This window comes from Grampus griseus (genome assembly GCF_964374135.1).
Source record: "Grampus griseus genome assembly, chromosome: 11".
Lineage (NCBI taxonomy): Eukaryota > Metazoa > Chordata > Mammalia > Artiodactyla > Delphinidae > Grampus > Grampus griseus.
In genome coordinates, this window is record NC_139005.1 from 3535920 (window position 1) to 3552610 (window position 16691).

General features: G+C 55.5%; 1 protein-coding gene across 1 annotated transcript in view; it reads left to right on the forward strand.

Annotated features, from left to right (window-relative positions):
* Nucleotides 1-3459: 3459 nt before the first annotated feature.
* PRMT8 (protein arginine methyltransferase 8) overlaps nucleotides 3460-16691 on the forward strand; it is a gene marked incomplete at both ends in the record, with an annotated part of 79131 nt that continues 65899 nt past the window's right edge. Inside the window, one exon of the mRNA XM_082665764.1 lies at nucleotides 3460-3534. Coding sequence (XP_082521890.1) covers nucleotides 3460-3534 — 75 coding nt within the window. The remainder of the gene's footprint in view (nucleotides 3535-16691) is intronic.

Consider the following 16691-nt stretch of genomic DNA (forward strand, 5'->3'; position numbering starts at 1 on the left):
ACAGCATCTCTCTACCTGAAAGAGTTGTCGAAAGAACTTCATGAGGACACATCTGGGAAAGTCTCCAGCACATAAGGGCTCTATCAAGTTTAACTCAGAGCCTAGCACAGTGCCTAGCAAATGTTAGCACAACGTCCGTGGTCTGACCCTAAGCCAGGCCTTGTTTTAAGCATTTTACATGTACTCTTCAATACATTTTGTGGCACTGAAGATCTAGCATAAGAAAAATGACATAAGCAAAATGTGTCTTCAGGACCTCTGTACCCAGTAGGACCTACTGTGCAGACCACTCATTTAACTCACATCCTGGAGAAGTCCCTGTACTCCTTGTCATACGTCCTTTTGCCTCCCAGCTCTTCTACAAAAGTTCTCTCTATGTCAAAGCCTCCAGGGTAATTAAATTAAGAGCTGTTCAATGGTCATTCCAGTATCTTTTGTTGCCTGTTGCTAAGCCCAGGGCCTATTCATGAGCTAGGTATATAAGTGATGCCCAGTAAGTTCTTTGTGGAATGACTAGATCTTGCAAAAGACTATGTGACATACCTATACAAAAGAGAAGGAGAAAGACCGAATTCTTGTGAACAGTGGGGATGGTGAGAAAACGCTACCGGAAAATGCCTGCTATGTGCTAGGCACTTTTTATGCATCATGAATTTTCACAACTCCAGGAGATGGGTATCCAGGTAATCCTTTGCTGTGTAGCAAATTACCCCAAACTTAGTCTCTTAAAAGTAACAGTTATTTTGCTTGTGAATTTGTAAAGAGGTGGGAGCGTAGAAGGGGCAACTCCTCTCTGCTCCGAGGTGGCTCTGCAGAGGACAGGAGTGTCCACTTTCGGGACCGCTCAGTCTTGTCCTCCAGCCTCTCTGGAGCCACCCTGGTGGCCTGGCCTCCTCAGGCACGGCCCCAGGCTGGCTCGGGGTTGGATGGGTCGGACTAGAAAACTCTTTGCTCTGAGAATACAGCTCTCCATCTCAGCCTCTCCACTCCCCCTTGCAAGGGGAGCCGTGCTTGGGGAGAAGCTTGGGGAGAAGCCAAGCGAAGCAAAAGATTTCAACAGAGAATGGAGGAAACACACCCACTGAGGTTCTCATAGCAACATAATCACGCACAGGCAGCAGCCTATTTCGGTGGGAGCTAGTCTGAGCCTCCCTCCCCGCCCCGGTTCGTCACAGAATGGATGCACTGCACAGGCTGCAGCAGTATGAGGTGGGGTAGGGTGGGGAGAGAGCGCTGGACTGGAAGCCAGGGGGCTGGGGAGCTGCTCTGAGGTGCTCTGTCAGCTAGCTGATGGATCACAGACACGTGTCCTCTCTCTGATCTCGGGCTCCTTGTCCGTAAAATGAGAGGATAGGACTGAAGAACTGGGAAGACCCTTTCTGGTTTCTGTTGACTGTACAAGTACTGAGCCTCTCCTGGTAGGAGATCAGATGTCTCAAGATCTTTTGTCTCTGAGAAGGATGCTTAGAGAAAATGGGGCTCAAGAGGGTAAAGGTCACTCCTTAGATTCAGCTCATTTGCCCCCCACCACCTTCTGCGCGTTGGCAGGATGTGAAAGGGAAGGAGAATGACCAGGTGTTGCCAGACTCGGCTCGCTCACCCTGAACGCGCATCCAGGTTTGTGGTCTGAGAGAGGAGAAGGTTAAGGAGGTTAAGGTCATTCTTTCATTTAAAAGTACTCCTTCCTCAACACACACACACACTCACACACACACTCACCCATTAACTCAAGCCTCTTGCCCACTCTCCATCCCCTCCTCCACTTATTGCAATGTATCCTCTCTTTCCCGAGGACCAGGTGATGGAAATGTCTTTAGACCCTGGCCCATTTCTTCAATGGACTCGGGTTAGTTGAGGGCAATCAGGCTCACACCTCCTGGCTGTCAAAGGTGACGTTAAATAACAAATAGGGCATGCGTGCAGGACTGCTCTGCCTAGGTAAGCACAGGGGGGAAGTGAAGAGAGCCAGGACGCCCAAGGAGCCCCTTTTAGGTCCCTGCCCTTGACTTGTGAACTGAAAGCTTGAAAGTGCAGCTGTCTTCGAAGGAGTCAGCCCCAGAGGCCTGTTGTAATGGGGGACACAGAGCGCCCCCCCAGCCCGTTTTAATCCCCACCCGCCTGACAGATGGCCAGTAAGACAGAGAAAAAGAAGCTCTCAAAGTGAAGACAGGAATGCATTGTATAAAAATTCACACCCTCTGCTGCCGCCCAAACTCCCTTAAAAAAGGATCAAGAGAATCCTAATGGGTACGTGACATTCTCCTCCTCTCCCATAAAAGGGACTTCAAGATCTGGTGATGCTGGGGGAGGGGTGAGGAGGGAGAAGAGAGATGTGTGGGCAGGGGGCTGCCGGGGAGACCGGGGCAGGGGGAGCGCGGCGGAAGGCTCACCCATCTGACTTTCTCCCACCCTCTTTCCCAGGCCACCTCTGGCTGAACCTTGGTCCCACCCTCTCGGCCTGGGCGAGGCTTGGAGCCCCAGGTCCTTGGAGAGGGAGAGTGGGAGAAAAAAGGGGTCATGATGCTACACGTAGCCCTAGAGTTGAAAGAGTTAAGGACCCTCCCTCATCCAGGCATCCACCCCGTGGCTCCCCAAACCCCAAACGCGGAGGAAGGATGCATGAATTGGCAGCGGAGCGGGAGAGCTGGGGTGGGGGGGCGCTGGGATGGGAGCGAGGTGACCGTGGCCCAGCCTTGCCCAGGGCCCGTCCTCGGTGGGAAGACGCACACCGGGTCCGAGGACCTGCCGGAGCCCAGCCCCGGCGCCTGCCTTCTCTGAGCATCACGCGTGGCCCAGCTGCGTCCGCGCAGCCCTCGCCCCCCCTCCCTGCCCCCCCACAGCAAGTTGTCCACGGCGCCCGGGAGTGGAGGCGGCCCAGAGACCCCCGGAGCCCGGGCGAGGGGGCGGCCCGGGGCGCGGGGGCCCTCGGTCTGCGCCCAGCAGCAGCCTCCCGCCCGGCCCAGCCTCCTCCCCGCCCCCACTCACCGGCTCAGCCCCCGGGAGGGACGCGCAGGAAGCGTGTTGCTTCGCCCGCTGATCGGCAGAAGTTGAGAGGAGTTGTCGACTGCCTCGGCCGGCCGGACTTTGCGAGCAGCCGGCGAGGAGCCGCCGCCGCCGCCGCCGCCGCCTCCGCGGAGCCTTCGGGGCTCCCTCCCTCCTGCCTGGCCCGCAGCGCGGGTGGAGAGAGGCGGGGAGGGGGTCGCGGGCGCCACAGGAACTCGAAACTGTGTGAAGGAATCCGAAGCCGATGAGAAGGGAGGAAAATAAAACAAAGTGGAGACTGCAGGAAAGACTCCACCGTGGTTGATGGTACCGGCTGATGCTCCAGCAGAGGGACTGGGTTGGGCTTTTATTTTATTTTTTTTTTCCTCCCATTTTCTCTTTCTCTCTCTCTTTTAAAGCTACACCAGCTCTCTCTTTCGGCACTATCTCTGTATCACCAAACCCTTGCTGGCTCTTATGGGCATGAAACACTCCTCCCGCTGCCTGCTCCTAAGGAGGAAAATGGCGGAGAACACGGCCGAGAACACCGAGGTAAGGAGGCGAGAGGCCGGGCTCGGAGACCCCGCAGCCCGCCGGGACCCCCGCGCCGCGCGCCGCCGCCGCCGCCGCCGCCGCCGCCGCCGCCGCTCCGCACCTGGTGCCAAACTTTCCCAGCTCCATCCCGCTTGCTTCTGCCGGCCGTGTGCGCGTGTGTGCGTGTGTGTGTGTGTGTGTGTGTGTGTGTGTGTGTGTGTGTGCTGGGTGCGGGAAAGACAGTGCCTGTCTCAGGCCCCCTCCCTCTTGAAAATGCAAAAGAGTCGCTCTCACCCCAGCTCCCTCTCCTGCCCCCCCGCTGCTCGCTTTCCACCCTCCCCCACCCCACGTCCCAAACCCTGGGCGGCCGAACTCCCCTGCCCTCCCCTCTGGGCTCCGTTAGGGCTCCAGGGTGCCGGTTTCAGCCGGATCGGGATGGGTGATCCGGGGGCCAGGTCTGCTCCCTGCGGCGCCTTGACCGTCTCCGGCCGGCCGCTCCCTCGGCGTTACCCTTCAAGCTCGAGCTCTCGGTCCCCGCAGCACCGCGGAGAGCTCCGGGCCGCGGGGATGGGGGTCGGGGAGGGGGGCCCCCGTGCGCCGTGCCGGGATGGCACTTGGGCACCACCAACAGACCCTCGCGCCCACATCCGGGCCGGGGAGAGGTCTGCCCTCCAGCACCTACGAGCCGCCTCTGGGACGCTAACCCCAGGGAGGAAGCTCGGGCCGCGGCCACCTTCAGGACCAGGGACAGCGCCCACTCCTGCCGCAGCCGAGCCCACGCGGGCCGTGGGGCCTGCGCGCCGCGCTGCATCGGGAAATGGGTCCGCAGCCGCTCGTCCCGCAGCAGTTCCCAGGAGGTCGCTCTAGCTCCGCAAATTGCGCTCTTGTCCCCCGCCTCCGGCAGCCCAGCGGCTGCCCTTTCTGTACTCTGGAGTTGGCTCGGAGCCGCAAAGACTGGAGGCTGCGTTCCCTGGCCTCGCTCTGACCCTGCTGTCATTACAACTGGGTTAGCCCGTAGGTTCTGGGCACCTGTAGTCACGAAGGGGATCCGCGTGGGCAGCCCCCTTACCTTCGTGGAGGAACGGTGCGCCGAGGGGGGGGGCGGAGTGGGATATGTGTGTGAAGATCATCCCTTACTCGGTGGCAGGAAAAAGGCAGAGAGCAAATTCCCGGGCTCTATTAATAGCCGGGTGTCTGGTGGGGCTGCCGTGCACTTCACATATGGTTACCCATATGCAGCGTGGGGCGGGATGGAGGTGTGGCACGGGGATTGTCCCTCTGTCTTGCTGGGCTGCAGAAAGGGGCAGAGACCCTTCCCGATCTTCTCCCCTCGAGGTCTGAACTGCAGCTACCCCCTAACCCCACCGCGTAGGCAGCAAAGCTTTTAAAATCCCCGTTCTCTGAGAAACTAGAAGCAGCATGTATCTGGCAACTGTCGATTTCGAAACAAACACGCTCTGGGGGAGAACGTGGGGTGTTCGGGAGCTAATGCCGTCACCTTGAGTTAGGGCAAAGCATGCGCGCCTGCGGTCCCCTCGCCACTTCCTCTTCGCCCCCCCACACCCGCCCCCAGGCAAGCAGACACTCAGAATGATGTGTAGTGCAAGGCAGAGAGCTAGCCTTACCAATCCCCTCGCCCTCCTCCCTCCCATCGCCCACCTGCAGAATGGGTTTCTAAAACTAGCTCAGAGTCCAGGCTGCACTTCTGTAATCTGTTGGACCAGCGGGCACGTAGCAGTCCCTGCAGCCGTGTGGCTGGAGCGCTAGAAGCAAGAAACAGCTTCTCTCTACCCATCCCCCTACCGCTCGGCTTCTAAAAAAAAAAAAAAGTTTTCGCAGGTCTCTAGCCCCCCGGCCCTCCGGTTGTTGCGCCGTGTCTGGGTGCAGACCCCGGCCAGGTTCCGCACTGTGCACGGCGATGTGAGCTTCCCCACCTCGGCCCCGGTTCAGGGAGTCCGGAGCAGGCAGAACGACGCGCGCCAGGCTATTTTTACATGCTTCCCCCGCAGCTCCGCACTCCCCCTTCTCGGCGGTTGCACATGCCAGCTCTGTTCAAGGCATCAATGAAAACAGCAGTATAGGCGGCCGAGCTCCTGAGAGCACAAAAAGAAAAAAACGAAAAAAACCCATGTCGAACGCCTGGCACAAAGTGGGAGGGGCAGATCCAGCTGGGGCTCCGGGAAGGGGAGTGAGTCTGGGGTTCAGTTCTTCACAGCTTCCCCTGAGAAGGGGAAGAATTCAGACTTGGTCAGACGTGGCCAATGGAGGCATCCAGGCAGCGTGACAATCACTTGGTTTTCTTCCAGGAACTGGCTGTTTTTGGAATGAGCCAGGACTAGAGCAGTACTTCCAAAAGTGGGGTGTTGTGGGTCTGCCTGCATTTATGGTGAGAGAGAGGGAGGCAAGGATGCCTCTGTGGGGTGTGTGTGTGTGTGTGTGTGTGTGTGTGTGTGTTGTGTCTATGGTGGTAGCGCTCCTTGTTTTTAATTCAACACATCTTTATCAAACACTGACTCTGTGCCAGGAATGATTAGGCTCTCGATATCCAAAGATGAAGACACCAGGCCCCTGCCCTCAAGGAACTCACAGTCTGGTGGACAGTAGTGCCAGATGATCCAGATAGTTCAGTAGCACCTTTTCCTGCCTTTCCTTGGTGTGGTTTACAAGCACTTTATCTCATTTCATCCTCACCATAATCCTGTGAGATAAGCAAAGATTAGTTTTCATTTCTTAGCCCCATTTTACAGGTGAGGATGCTGAGGCTGACAGGTCCAGCAAGTTCTGAAAGTTACCTGGTCAGCAGGACAGACAGCCTTGGAGCACAGACTGCCCCTGCTTCTGATTCACTGCCCTTTGCCCTGCATTGCTACTTCTATTCTTTTATTATTATTATTATTATTATTTTGGCCGCACTGTGCAGCATGCGGTATCTTAGTTCCCCGACCAGGGATCGAACCCCTGCCCCCTGCAGTGGACGCAATGATTCTTACCCACTGGACCACCAGGGAGGTCCCTACGTGACTTCTAAAAAGATGCCACGTTTGGATGGGAGCAGGAGAGAGGGATAGGGAGAGAGGGTGTTTGGGAAGGGAGAGATGCGGTGTTGGGGCAGGCAAGGGTGACAGGGAGAAGGTGACCTCTCACAAGGTTTTTAGGGAGAGATATTCTAATCCTTAGGCAGGAGAGAGTGGGGAACAAAAAAACCTGCTTGTGAGCAGAGCCTCCCTTGACCAGTGAAGTTTGGAGCTGGGGCGGGGGCAGGGTGGGCACGGTGAGCTCCGTTTCTGCTTTTTCTGGCTCTGTCCCTGAGATGCGCTTCTCCTCCTCGGCCGAGGGCATCATCCCCTGCTCCGCATGTGTCATTAGAAACCTTCTACTGTCTGGTCTCCTTCCCAGCCGGCTGTCCGTGCAGAGGCCACCACCCTCACTCTGCCCTCACTAAGGCAACAGCCTCTCTCCTGTTGTCCTCTTCTCTAATCCAGCCCTCGATGGGCTTTCAGAAGTACAAATCTGCTCATGATCGGACATTGCTTTCAAAACTTACCATGTCGCCCTGTTGCCTTTAGGACACAGGATAGAGCCCTTTTCCTTAGCCCTTCAGTACCTGCCCCATGCAGTTCTCTGCAAACACTGACATCATGCCTGAATGCCTTTGTGCTTCCTGGTTCCTCTACCTGGGCTGCTCTACCCACCCCCCTTCTCTCTGGAAACAAAAGATCTTCCTCAACCAGCAAGACCCAGTTCAAAGGTCTCTTCCTCTCAGCAGCCTTCCCAGATGGACCATTTATCCTCCACTCCACGGAGAGTGAGTTTTCCTTCTCCTTCTTCTGTGTTCCTAACACCTGTCTCTCACTTTTCCTATTACAGGATAATTGGCTTTTTTTTTTTTTAAAAAAACATCTTTATTGCAGTACAATTGCTTTACAGTGGTGTGTTAGTTTCTGCTTTATAACAAAGTGAATCAGCTATACGTATACATATATCCCTGTATCTCCTCCCTCTTGCGTCTCCCTCCCACCCTCCCTATCCCACCCCTCTAGGTGGTCACAAAGCACCGAGCTGATCTCCCATTGGCTTTTTACATGTCTGTTTCTTCAGTTGGATAATGAACTTTTTTGAGGGGGAGGGTGTCTACCCTGTTCGTAACACGGTGCCTGACACAGAGTAAATTTAAAATGCTCACAAATGTTGACTGATTCGTGGGATTGTGAACAAGCTCGTGAGGCTTCTGGGTGTTAATCACTCATGGCTTTCTGAAAACTGGGCTTCCCATCCCCACTCCTGTGCTTAGGTCATTGTGGACCCTGAAAACTCAAAAAATGAGTGGAGTTTCTGGGAATCGAGGTGCTGCAAAGCTCGAAGCATGGGTGCACTCTGGTTGCCTGTGTACCTGTTTAATAGTCCATTGTTACTGCCTCTTCCCCTGGGGTGTTTGTCTGAAGAGCAGATAAAGGGATTAATCACAAGGCCCAGTATGAACCCTGGGGGATGATGGACCCTCAGAGCCTCTGCTTCACTGGTTCTCGGCGAAAGCCTGATGCATTACTTACGGTGCGACTCCCTGGTTGGGGTTTTCGCACCTCAAAGGAGAAGCCCCCGGGGTGAGAAAATAGTTTTAGCACAGGAGTCATTTTGGAGACTGGTTTTGGAATGTGCTGTTGACTTACTGGCCTGGGGAGAGAGAATGATTATGGGCTGGGAAAATTCCTGCAATAGGACAGTGGGGTTAGGGTACCAATGGGTGCTGCCCTGTGAGTTATGGGGAGAAATGGGCTGAATTCCGACGTCGCTCATGGTTCCCTCTTCTCAGGGTTTTCGGCTCAAGTGTGTGGTCCTATAGCACAAAGGTGAGGGGAGGAGAAGAAAAAGGGCAAGAGGAGGCTGGACCCAGGCCCACCTCTCTGGGGTCTGCATCGTGTGTCTTTCCGACGAGCGTGGGGCTCTGGAGCCAGACTGCCTGGCTTTACACTGAATCCAGTGGACGTGCTGTTATGATGAACGAGTCCCCGAACCCCTCTGGGCCTTGTACGGCTGTTGCGATGATTGAATGAATTAATTCGCGCAAAGGGTTTAGAGCATGGTGAGCTCCCGAGGCCTGCAGGATCGTCAACCTGTCAGCTTTTAGGAGTCGCGCCAGAAAAGCACCAGCTGGATGGACTCTCCTACGTCCTTATTTCTGCAGCTGAAATGATTGCCAAACCACAGTCTACATCCCTCAGCAAACACGGATTTCAGCCCTGAACTGAGCTCAGGAGAATTAGGAAGATGCCCACGTGTCTTTTGCGCCCCCCGCCCCCGAGAGGTGTGGCTCTGCAGAGAGTCCCCCGCTGGCTTTTGGCTGTCAAAGAGGGTGAAACCACACTCCCGTCTCTGACTCGGGAGTGGGTTTCGTTTCCTCCTCGGTGCTAACCGCGATGTGAAGTGATTATCACATTCCAGCGTGGAACGTGCAAAAATCTGTAAAAACAGCATTTACACCTTGGAGTCTACGGTGCCAGCAGGAAAAAAATGAGCAACGTGGCGAGATGTGAGCTGCCAAGGTAGCTGGAGGTGGGGTCGTGTTGTGTGACAGGCAGGCGTGTTGTCCCATTGTCTCTCCTTGGCGAGAGGAGGGGAAGCGCGGGCGGGAAGGGGCCTCGCGAAGGTCACTGTGTCCGCGCTTCCAGCCCTGAGCCCACTTCTTGCACCCACGACGCAGTTGGCCCCTTGGTTCCTTGTTACAAAGCTTCACAGGAGGCAACTTCCCCAAACCCCTCGTGCATCTCAAGAGTCAGGAAGTCAGATCTTCCTTAGGTCTGAGCTCCATCTCTTCCGGTGCAATTGGAGTCACCTTGGTTTATGTTATTCTAAAAGGAGATTAAAAACCGTCTGGTTGCCTTTGCATTGGGGGCTGCAGGAAGGGTGTCTCACCCTCTTTACCAGCCTCTGTTTGGAGCATTTCCAACCCCTTCCTCTGAAATTCTGGATTAGCCAGGAGAGGTGTGTTGGAGAAGACATGCCCCTCCGGTGGTACCCGGCCCGCTGGATACATCACACCTCAAATGGCTTTTCTCCTTCACTTGTTATTAGAAGTCCCTCAGGCATCACAGCTTTCTCCAGATTTGTAATGGGTGACCCATAAGCAAAGATCTCTTTTTAAAGTGTAATTTTATAAGAGCAAACAGCTCGATGTATACATTTTCATAAAGTCATAGACTCTTAGAGCCGGATGGGAACTTCAGATCATTCAAATTAAGAGACGGGAAAACATTGCCAACATCAGAGCGCTTCGGTGTTGGCGTTGGGTCCATGTTTCCTCTTAGGTCAATGCCGTTTCTACCCCCTTTAGCACCGGCTTGACTGTTTTTACATTTGATGCTAATTTTCTGGTATATCCTGATATGTAATATCGAAAACCAGTGTTTCCCTAGGTAAGATCTAAGAATCGTGCATAGCAAGGTCTCTGTCCTTTTCGTACGACACGTAAAATGCTTCAGCATATATCGTCTTGTTGAGTGGGTGCCGTCATACATTACACACATACACACACACGTTACATCCTGTACACCGTACATAACGCGTCAAGTTACATATTATTCCCATCGTACAGATGAAGAAACCAAAGCACGGAAAGTTAGTGTTACTTGCCCGAGATCCCACAGCTAGTAAATGATGGAACTCAAACTCTGGTTTTCTAGCCACTGAGACCTCTGCTTTTTCCAGTCCACCGGGCTGTGAAGACAGCAGAAGGAACAGAGTAGACACTTAAAATACAAAGAGAAAGAATGGAGAGATTAACAGGAGAAACAAAGAATGGTGGATTGGGAAGAAACCGAGGAAAAGATACCAGCCCCGGCTTTTTCCTCCTGCTTTCAGTTCTCACTGCTATGCCCCGTGGGTGGCGGGGACCCAGTATAACTTGTGGCCAGGACAGTCCTCGTTCCTCCCGGATGTCCCTGGGTCCGGGAGTCCCAGCTGGTGGGCCAGGCAAAACTCTTGACTAACAAAGTATACCTTTCTGGAAGCTGGACCGAGGCCACCATGTTAAACCTGAACTCTCATCCAGCTTCTTACATGGGATGAAATGAATAGCAGAGACTTCAGGACAGGAACTTGGTTTTCTAAATTTATCTTTGTAGTTTTATTTCATTGTCTAGGGCTCGTGCAACATAGTGCCACAAACTGGGGGCTTAAATAACTGAAATTTATTCTCTCACGGTTCTGAAGGCCAGACGTCTGAATCCAGGCGTCAGCAGGGTGGGCTCCTGCTGGAGGTTCTTAGGGGGAAGTCTGTTCCCTGACTCTTTCTCCGCTTCTGGTACTTGTCAGCTATGCTCTGGCTGGTAGACACAGCACTGCCTCTCTGCCTCCGTCTTCACGTGGCCTTTTCTCCTACATGTGTCTGTATCTCTTCTTCTTCTAAGGACACTAGTCGTATGGAATCAGTGCCCACCCTGTCCAGTATGGCCTCATCCTAATCCGATTACATCAGCGAGGTTCTTGTTTACAAATGAGGTCAAATTCACAGGTAACAGGGGTTAGGGCTTCAGTACATCTTTTGGGGGGACTTGATTCAACTCATAACGTCATCTAACATGGTGCCCACACGTAGTAGGTCTGAGTAGAGAGTGGCTGGCAGATGGCAGCGAATCTGTAGAGAGGGCTTGGAGTAGTTGCAGAGTCAGTGAAGGTCGTCTCTCTCCTTTAAGTCTGTCTCCCGCTGCTTGCCCACTGTCCAGCTTGCCCACTGTTGCCGCAGAACCTTGGTCAGGCCCCCTTTTCCTTGAGTTGCAGCAAAATTATAACCAGAGCTGCCATTTTCACGTCCCTATTTTGTGTTGGGCGTGTGTTCAGTGCCTCGTATGCGTTGCCTTCCTTAATTTACACAACATTACAAGCAACTCTTCTTATTCGCAGTTTGTAGTTGAAGAAATGGAAACTCACAGTGGTCGGTTGTCTTGACGGAGATTATAGGACCAGTAAGTAGTCCTATCCTACAGTCCTGCTGCTGACTGGGGCCTCTTCCCCCTCTTTTATTCACATCCCCAGCGGGAAGTGTGTCCTCACTTTTGCCCACACCAGGTCCCACCCACTGAGAGCCTTTTGGGGACTGGAAGGAACTGGTAGACGTCCGTCCGTGTGTGGGAGAGGGTGGAGGCTGGCTGGAGCCTCTGCCAGCCTGTACCCGGCTCCACGTGTTCAATCCCCTCGTCCTCCCGGGCGATTTGCTTTCTGTCGTTGCCAGAGAATTATCGTAGTGGTAGCATTGTGATCCCGTCCCTAGCGTCCGTGAAGGGCTCTTCTGGAGGACGGGAGCAGTAAGGACTTTCTCGGCACCTTCCAAACAGTTCAGCCACGTGGGTTGCTGGCTTCTGGGCCTGAGGCAGTTTTGTGCAGAGGTTCGGGGCGCAGGACCTGGGGCTCGTGCCTGGGTGCAGACCTCAGCCGGGCTGGGTCCTGGCGTGCACGCGTTACACCGTCATCTGTGCCCGGTTTCATCATCTGTGTCGTGGTGGTAGCACCTTATCCCGCAGAGCTATTATGAGGGTTAAATGAGTGACTTCGTGTGAAGCTCACGTAGGTACACGGCAGGTACTCAAGATGAGCTATGATTTATCATCCGGGCTTATCCGGTGGTGTCTCAAAGGGGCGGGGGGCGCACAGGTGAATAAAGGGCCTCCACTGGTGATGTGATGGACTCACTGATCCAAGCATTCTCAGGAGGGACAGCGTTCTCCATGCCTCGCGGGCTGGCCTGCCCCACTCCACACGCACACTCAGTGTTGGGGTCCAGGGCTGCGGTGTTCGCAATGTCCACAGCGGGAAAACAAAACCTCACGGAGCCCCTAGGGATGGAGAGAAGTGGGGGGGTGTAGATGGGCACCCACTTCAGACCTCTTGGCCTTCTCCGGGCGCCCCCAAGCCCTGCTGCTGGGACAAGAGCCACTCCTACTGCTCGATAACTGGATTGATGTTCCCCACGTTCCCACGGCGGGAGAACAAGGCCTGGCGGGAGGGGAGGAGGACACAGGCGTCTCCCAGGCAGGCGCCGCAAATCGGGTGTTAATTACCGAGTTAAACACCCTGTCCTCTTGGCCATGAATCCAGTAAAGGACATTCACGGGGGGTGAGGCCCAACCAGAGGGTGGTACAGCTGAGACCAAACCACTACAAAGGGAACTGCGATGAGCAAATCCCTCCTTCAGGTCCCCACCTGTAGCTCTATGGTGAAGCATCGTCTCTTGTTAGCTGAAGGGAAGGAAAGGGTGGCCTTTAACAGCTGGGGCTGCCAGAAAACGAGAGGCTGCAATTCCCCCAGGCGCATTACATCCAAGGGCTTCATCTCGCCCTGACAGGCAGTTATGACAGCACTTCTCTAAGGAGACGCAATCAGAGAATCCCACAAAAATGATTGCAGCCCATCACGAGGGTAAGTGGGATCCTAATTAAGGGATGTTCGCTATTAACGTGCATCAGTGCAATTCTTGCCTTCAGGCACCTAGCAGGGAAGTGATGAATATTTATTGAATGAATAAAGGAAATAAACTCGCACATCACACGTACACCAGCGAACTTCCTTTTGTTACAGAGTCTGTCTACTCCCAGCTCTCCAGAGTGAAAGCTGCGGTTCCCAGGGTACCGTCGGGGAGGGTTTTGGAGGCAGACGTGAGTTTGAGTCTCATCCTCATGCCTCTGGGATTAACACCCATTTTTATAATCCATGAAGGTTAAATACAATCACAGGAGAAGACAGAAAAAAGAAACTCGACGCATGTTCTCACCTTTTTCCTCCTGTTGTAACTTTGCGTTTATTTGCTTAGCTTTTGTTTTGCTTTTGGGGGAAACTTCGCAGTGCAAAGTGGGAAGAGTCCTTGTGGATTTCAGCGCGGGTGGATGTAAACGACCTCGTCCAGGCTGCGGGGCGGCGGGTGTGTTTACGCGTGGAGGTGTGGACACGCACGTGAGTCTGCGGGGCCGTCACGCAGAAGCACGTGCTCGTGCGCTTATGTACTTGTCACGCGTGGTTTGCAGTTCAGAGCAGGTAACGCACCATGAGGTGCACATTTAACCACTAGCCTGGAGCTCTGGGGTTGACCCAGGGACTGCTGACTCAACGTGGTAGGGTGGTTGTACGGGGGGCACATGGGGGCGGGGGGGCGGGGAGTGAGGCCCTGGGTGGGAATCTTGTAGAGCGGATCTGAGGGTCAGGGTCAGGAAGGTTAGCAGCCCTGGCTTTACAGCTGATGTACGACCTCGGGTGCTGTTTTCCTCAGGTGGGGGCTGGGTGGCCACCCTCTCTGGCGTGACACGCTCTCCCCAGGCCATCTCACGCCTCCTCCCTGATGTGCTGAGGATTCCCAGCCGAAGCCCAAATCCGGCCCTCGAGCTTGGGCTGTATGTCTGGCTGCCCGCAGGACGCCTCCGCTCAGGTGCCACACAGGGACCTCAGACTCCTCAGGCCCCTCCTGGTGTCAGCGCTTCCCACCCCTCTGCCCCCTCCTGCTGGCCGTCCTCTTGCTGAGTGTGGAGTTGCCCAAGGCACAGGCCCATCTCCTCTGTGCCGTCTCCATGGCTACGTCCTGGTGATTCTGCTCCTCATTGGCTCGTCCTCTGCCCTGAGTTTGTCCTCCTCTTTTGGGTCCCACTTTGGCCATCCTGGGCATGCCCCCCATCTCTTGCCTGGATCTCTGCATCACCTCCTGGATGCCCCCCACACAGCCGCGCTGGCTCTGGTCTGTCCTCACAGCAGCACGAACATGCCTTCTGAAGTGGCGACCTGACTGTGCTTCTCCCATCCTCAGACGTGTTCAGTGGCTTTTCCGTCATCATGGGAGAAGGACCCACCTCCTTGCCGTGGCTTAGCTGGCTCCGCAAGCTCATGCCCTGAATGCTGTTCTCTGAAGTCCTTCCCTTCTGCTCCAGCTACATTCACCTCCTTCCCTCCCCTCATCACCTCCTCCTCTTCCTTCAGGTCTCAGCTGAGATGTCACCTCTTCCAGGAAGCCTTCCCTGGCTCCATCCCCTCATCTAAGTCAGGCTTAGCTCTCCCACCATGTGATCCTACAGTACCTGTGCATCCTCTGTCGCGGTGTGTATCGCTTTGTACTCGCTGGCTGACTTCCTCGTCTGCAAGTCCACTGTAAACTCTGTGCGGGAAGGGGCTCCATCCGTGCTGCTCACCATCGGATCCCAGCACCTAGCACAGCGCCTGGTACCTGTTAGAGGTTGCAGACCTTTTGTTCTACGAGTGGTCATTGTGACGTATACCTTTCCTGCACTGAAAATGTTCTATGGACGCTGGCGTTTAAATCATTATCTACGGCTCCCTTCCTTCTACGCAGGTTGGGACTGTCCGTCACCCAGCGTCCCCTGAAAAGGAAGTCTCTGAGGTCATAGCCGTCATCTTCCAACCCAAAGCAAGGCTGCAGGTTAGCTGCCCCGGACAGATGTTCACCGCTGTGCGGCAGGGGCAGGACTGCAGAGAGAATGGTGACACGCAGTGCAAGCTGGGGAAGAGGAGATTTTTCAGACAAACAAGGGCATACGTTTCGTACCCTCCTGAACAGGCAAGCCTTAAGTCTCAGAAAGGGTGGAAGGGGGCGGTCAGGGCTCTGCCTGGGCCGTGGGGGCAATTCCCTGCACTTCTGCGGTGGGGAGAGAGGGCAGAGAGACCGTGGAGGTAGCCCTGCGCAACCTCCCTCGAAGCAGGGCAGTCTCGGGGTTTGTATCAGACGATATATTTTCTTCCCACTAGGCCTGATGCTTCATCATCGGCTGATGTGAGCAGGGGCCGTGGTGGGGTGGGGGAGGCAGATATGTCCGGACGAGGGGTCTGAACAGCCCTGAGGCTCTGGCTCCTAGCTGCAGGCTCTCGGGGGCCCCAACCTCCTGCTCTGGGGCCGGCGCTCTGCGGGAGGATGCGCCTGTCTTAGGCCTGCGCTGTCATTCACTCTTCTATTTATAAAGTTAAAAATAAGGTGCTCCATATTCCGGGAGGGAAAGAAAAGCAAACCGGCGGCTTGGGCTGCCGGTGCAGCAGGGCCCTGGGCTTCTGTCCGCACGGCCAGCTCTGGTGGCTCTTCCTGGAGGCGTCCCTGAAGCCGGGCCAAGCCTGTGCCCACCTCCCTCTCTTCTTCCAGCTCCGCTCCAGCATCAAGAGACCAGCGCTCTCAGCCCCGCCCCGCCCCGGAGGGCACTGCACACGCCCCAGTCAAGGCAGCCGGGGTCCCTCCCGAGCACCAAGGGGGCTCGGCCTCGGCCTCCCTGGGTTATTCACTCTGGTTCCTCGGGCCCTCGGCGGATACCAGGTAGCCTGGGAAGAGCCGAGAAGCTTGAGGCAGAACCCGCGGCCCCGACTCTGTTGCCATCCGCCCTCTGACTCTCAGTCACCCGTGTGAGAAACGCCCGAGTTGGTCCTTGTCTGTCCCACCCGGTAGGGCGGCCCTGAACCAGATGGAGGCCAGGGCATGAGGACCTGTGGAAAGCGGAGGGGCTTTGTGCCAGCCTTAAACTTCGCTGTGACCGCCCTGCTGCTTCAGGTGCCTTCCAGCCAACTCTGTGCCTGTTTCCCCTGATCGAGCTGCCAGCGGGGATGGAGACAGCTCGTCACCATCCTCCACATGGCTTCCCCCTCCAGACTTGCCCACGTGTGCTAAACTTGTGCTGCTGAGCACGCGAGATGCTTTCCCCTCGAGGTGGCAAATGGTGTAGAAAGTGGACGTTTGGGGAAAAGCAAAGAGGTGTCGTCCGTCTGGGTTTGGCGGGGAGCTGACCTCTCCTAGGGTCCTGACTTGAACAGGGCGGAAGGGGAGGAGGCTGGCAGGCAGGTGTTTGTCCCGGAGAACGAACCTCCCTCCGGAAACCTCTGCCTGCGCTTCTGCTCTCCGCCTGCTGGCTCGGGCTCTATCTGTCCCCGGGCTGTGCGCTGTGCGCTGCTGAGAGCGATGGCTCTTTCCTTTTCAGGCAGGAGAGACGCGCAGGGCTCGCGGTTCAGCTGGTGGGGCAGGCAGCCTCAGCTTCTTGGCCCCGGGCTCTGGGGACCTGCATCTTGGAGAGGCTCCCGTCTTGGGCAGTGGTTCCTTTAACCCCCGCATGACCAGACACTTGGTGTGCCATGGGTCTCGCCCGTTCCGAACGCGTACGGGGTAGAGGGAACGAAAGGGAAGGTTTGAGTTTCAAATCTGTCAGCGCCATAC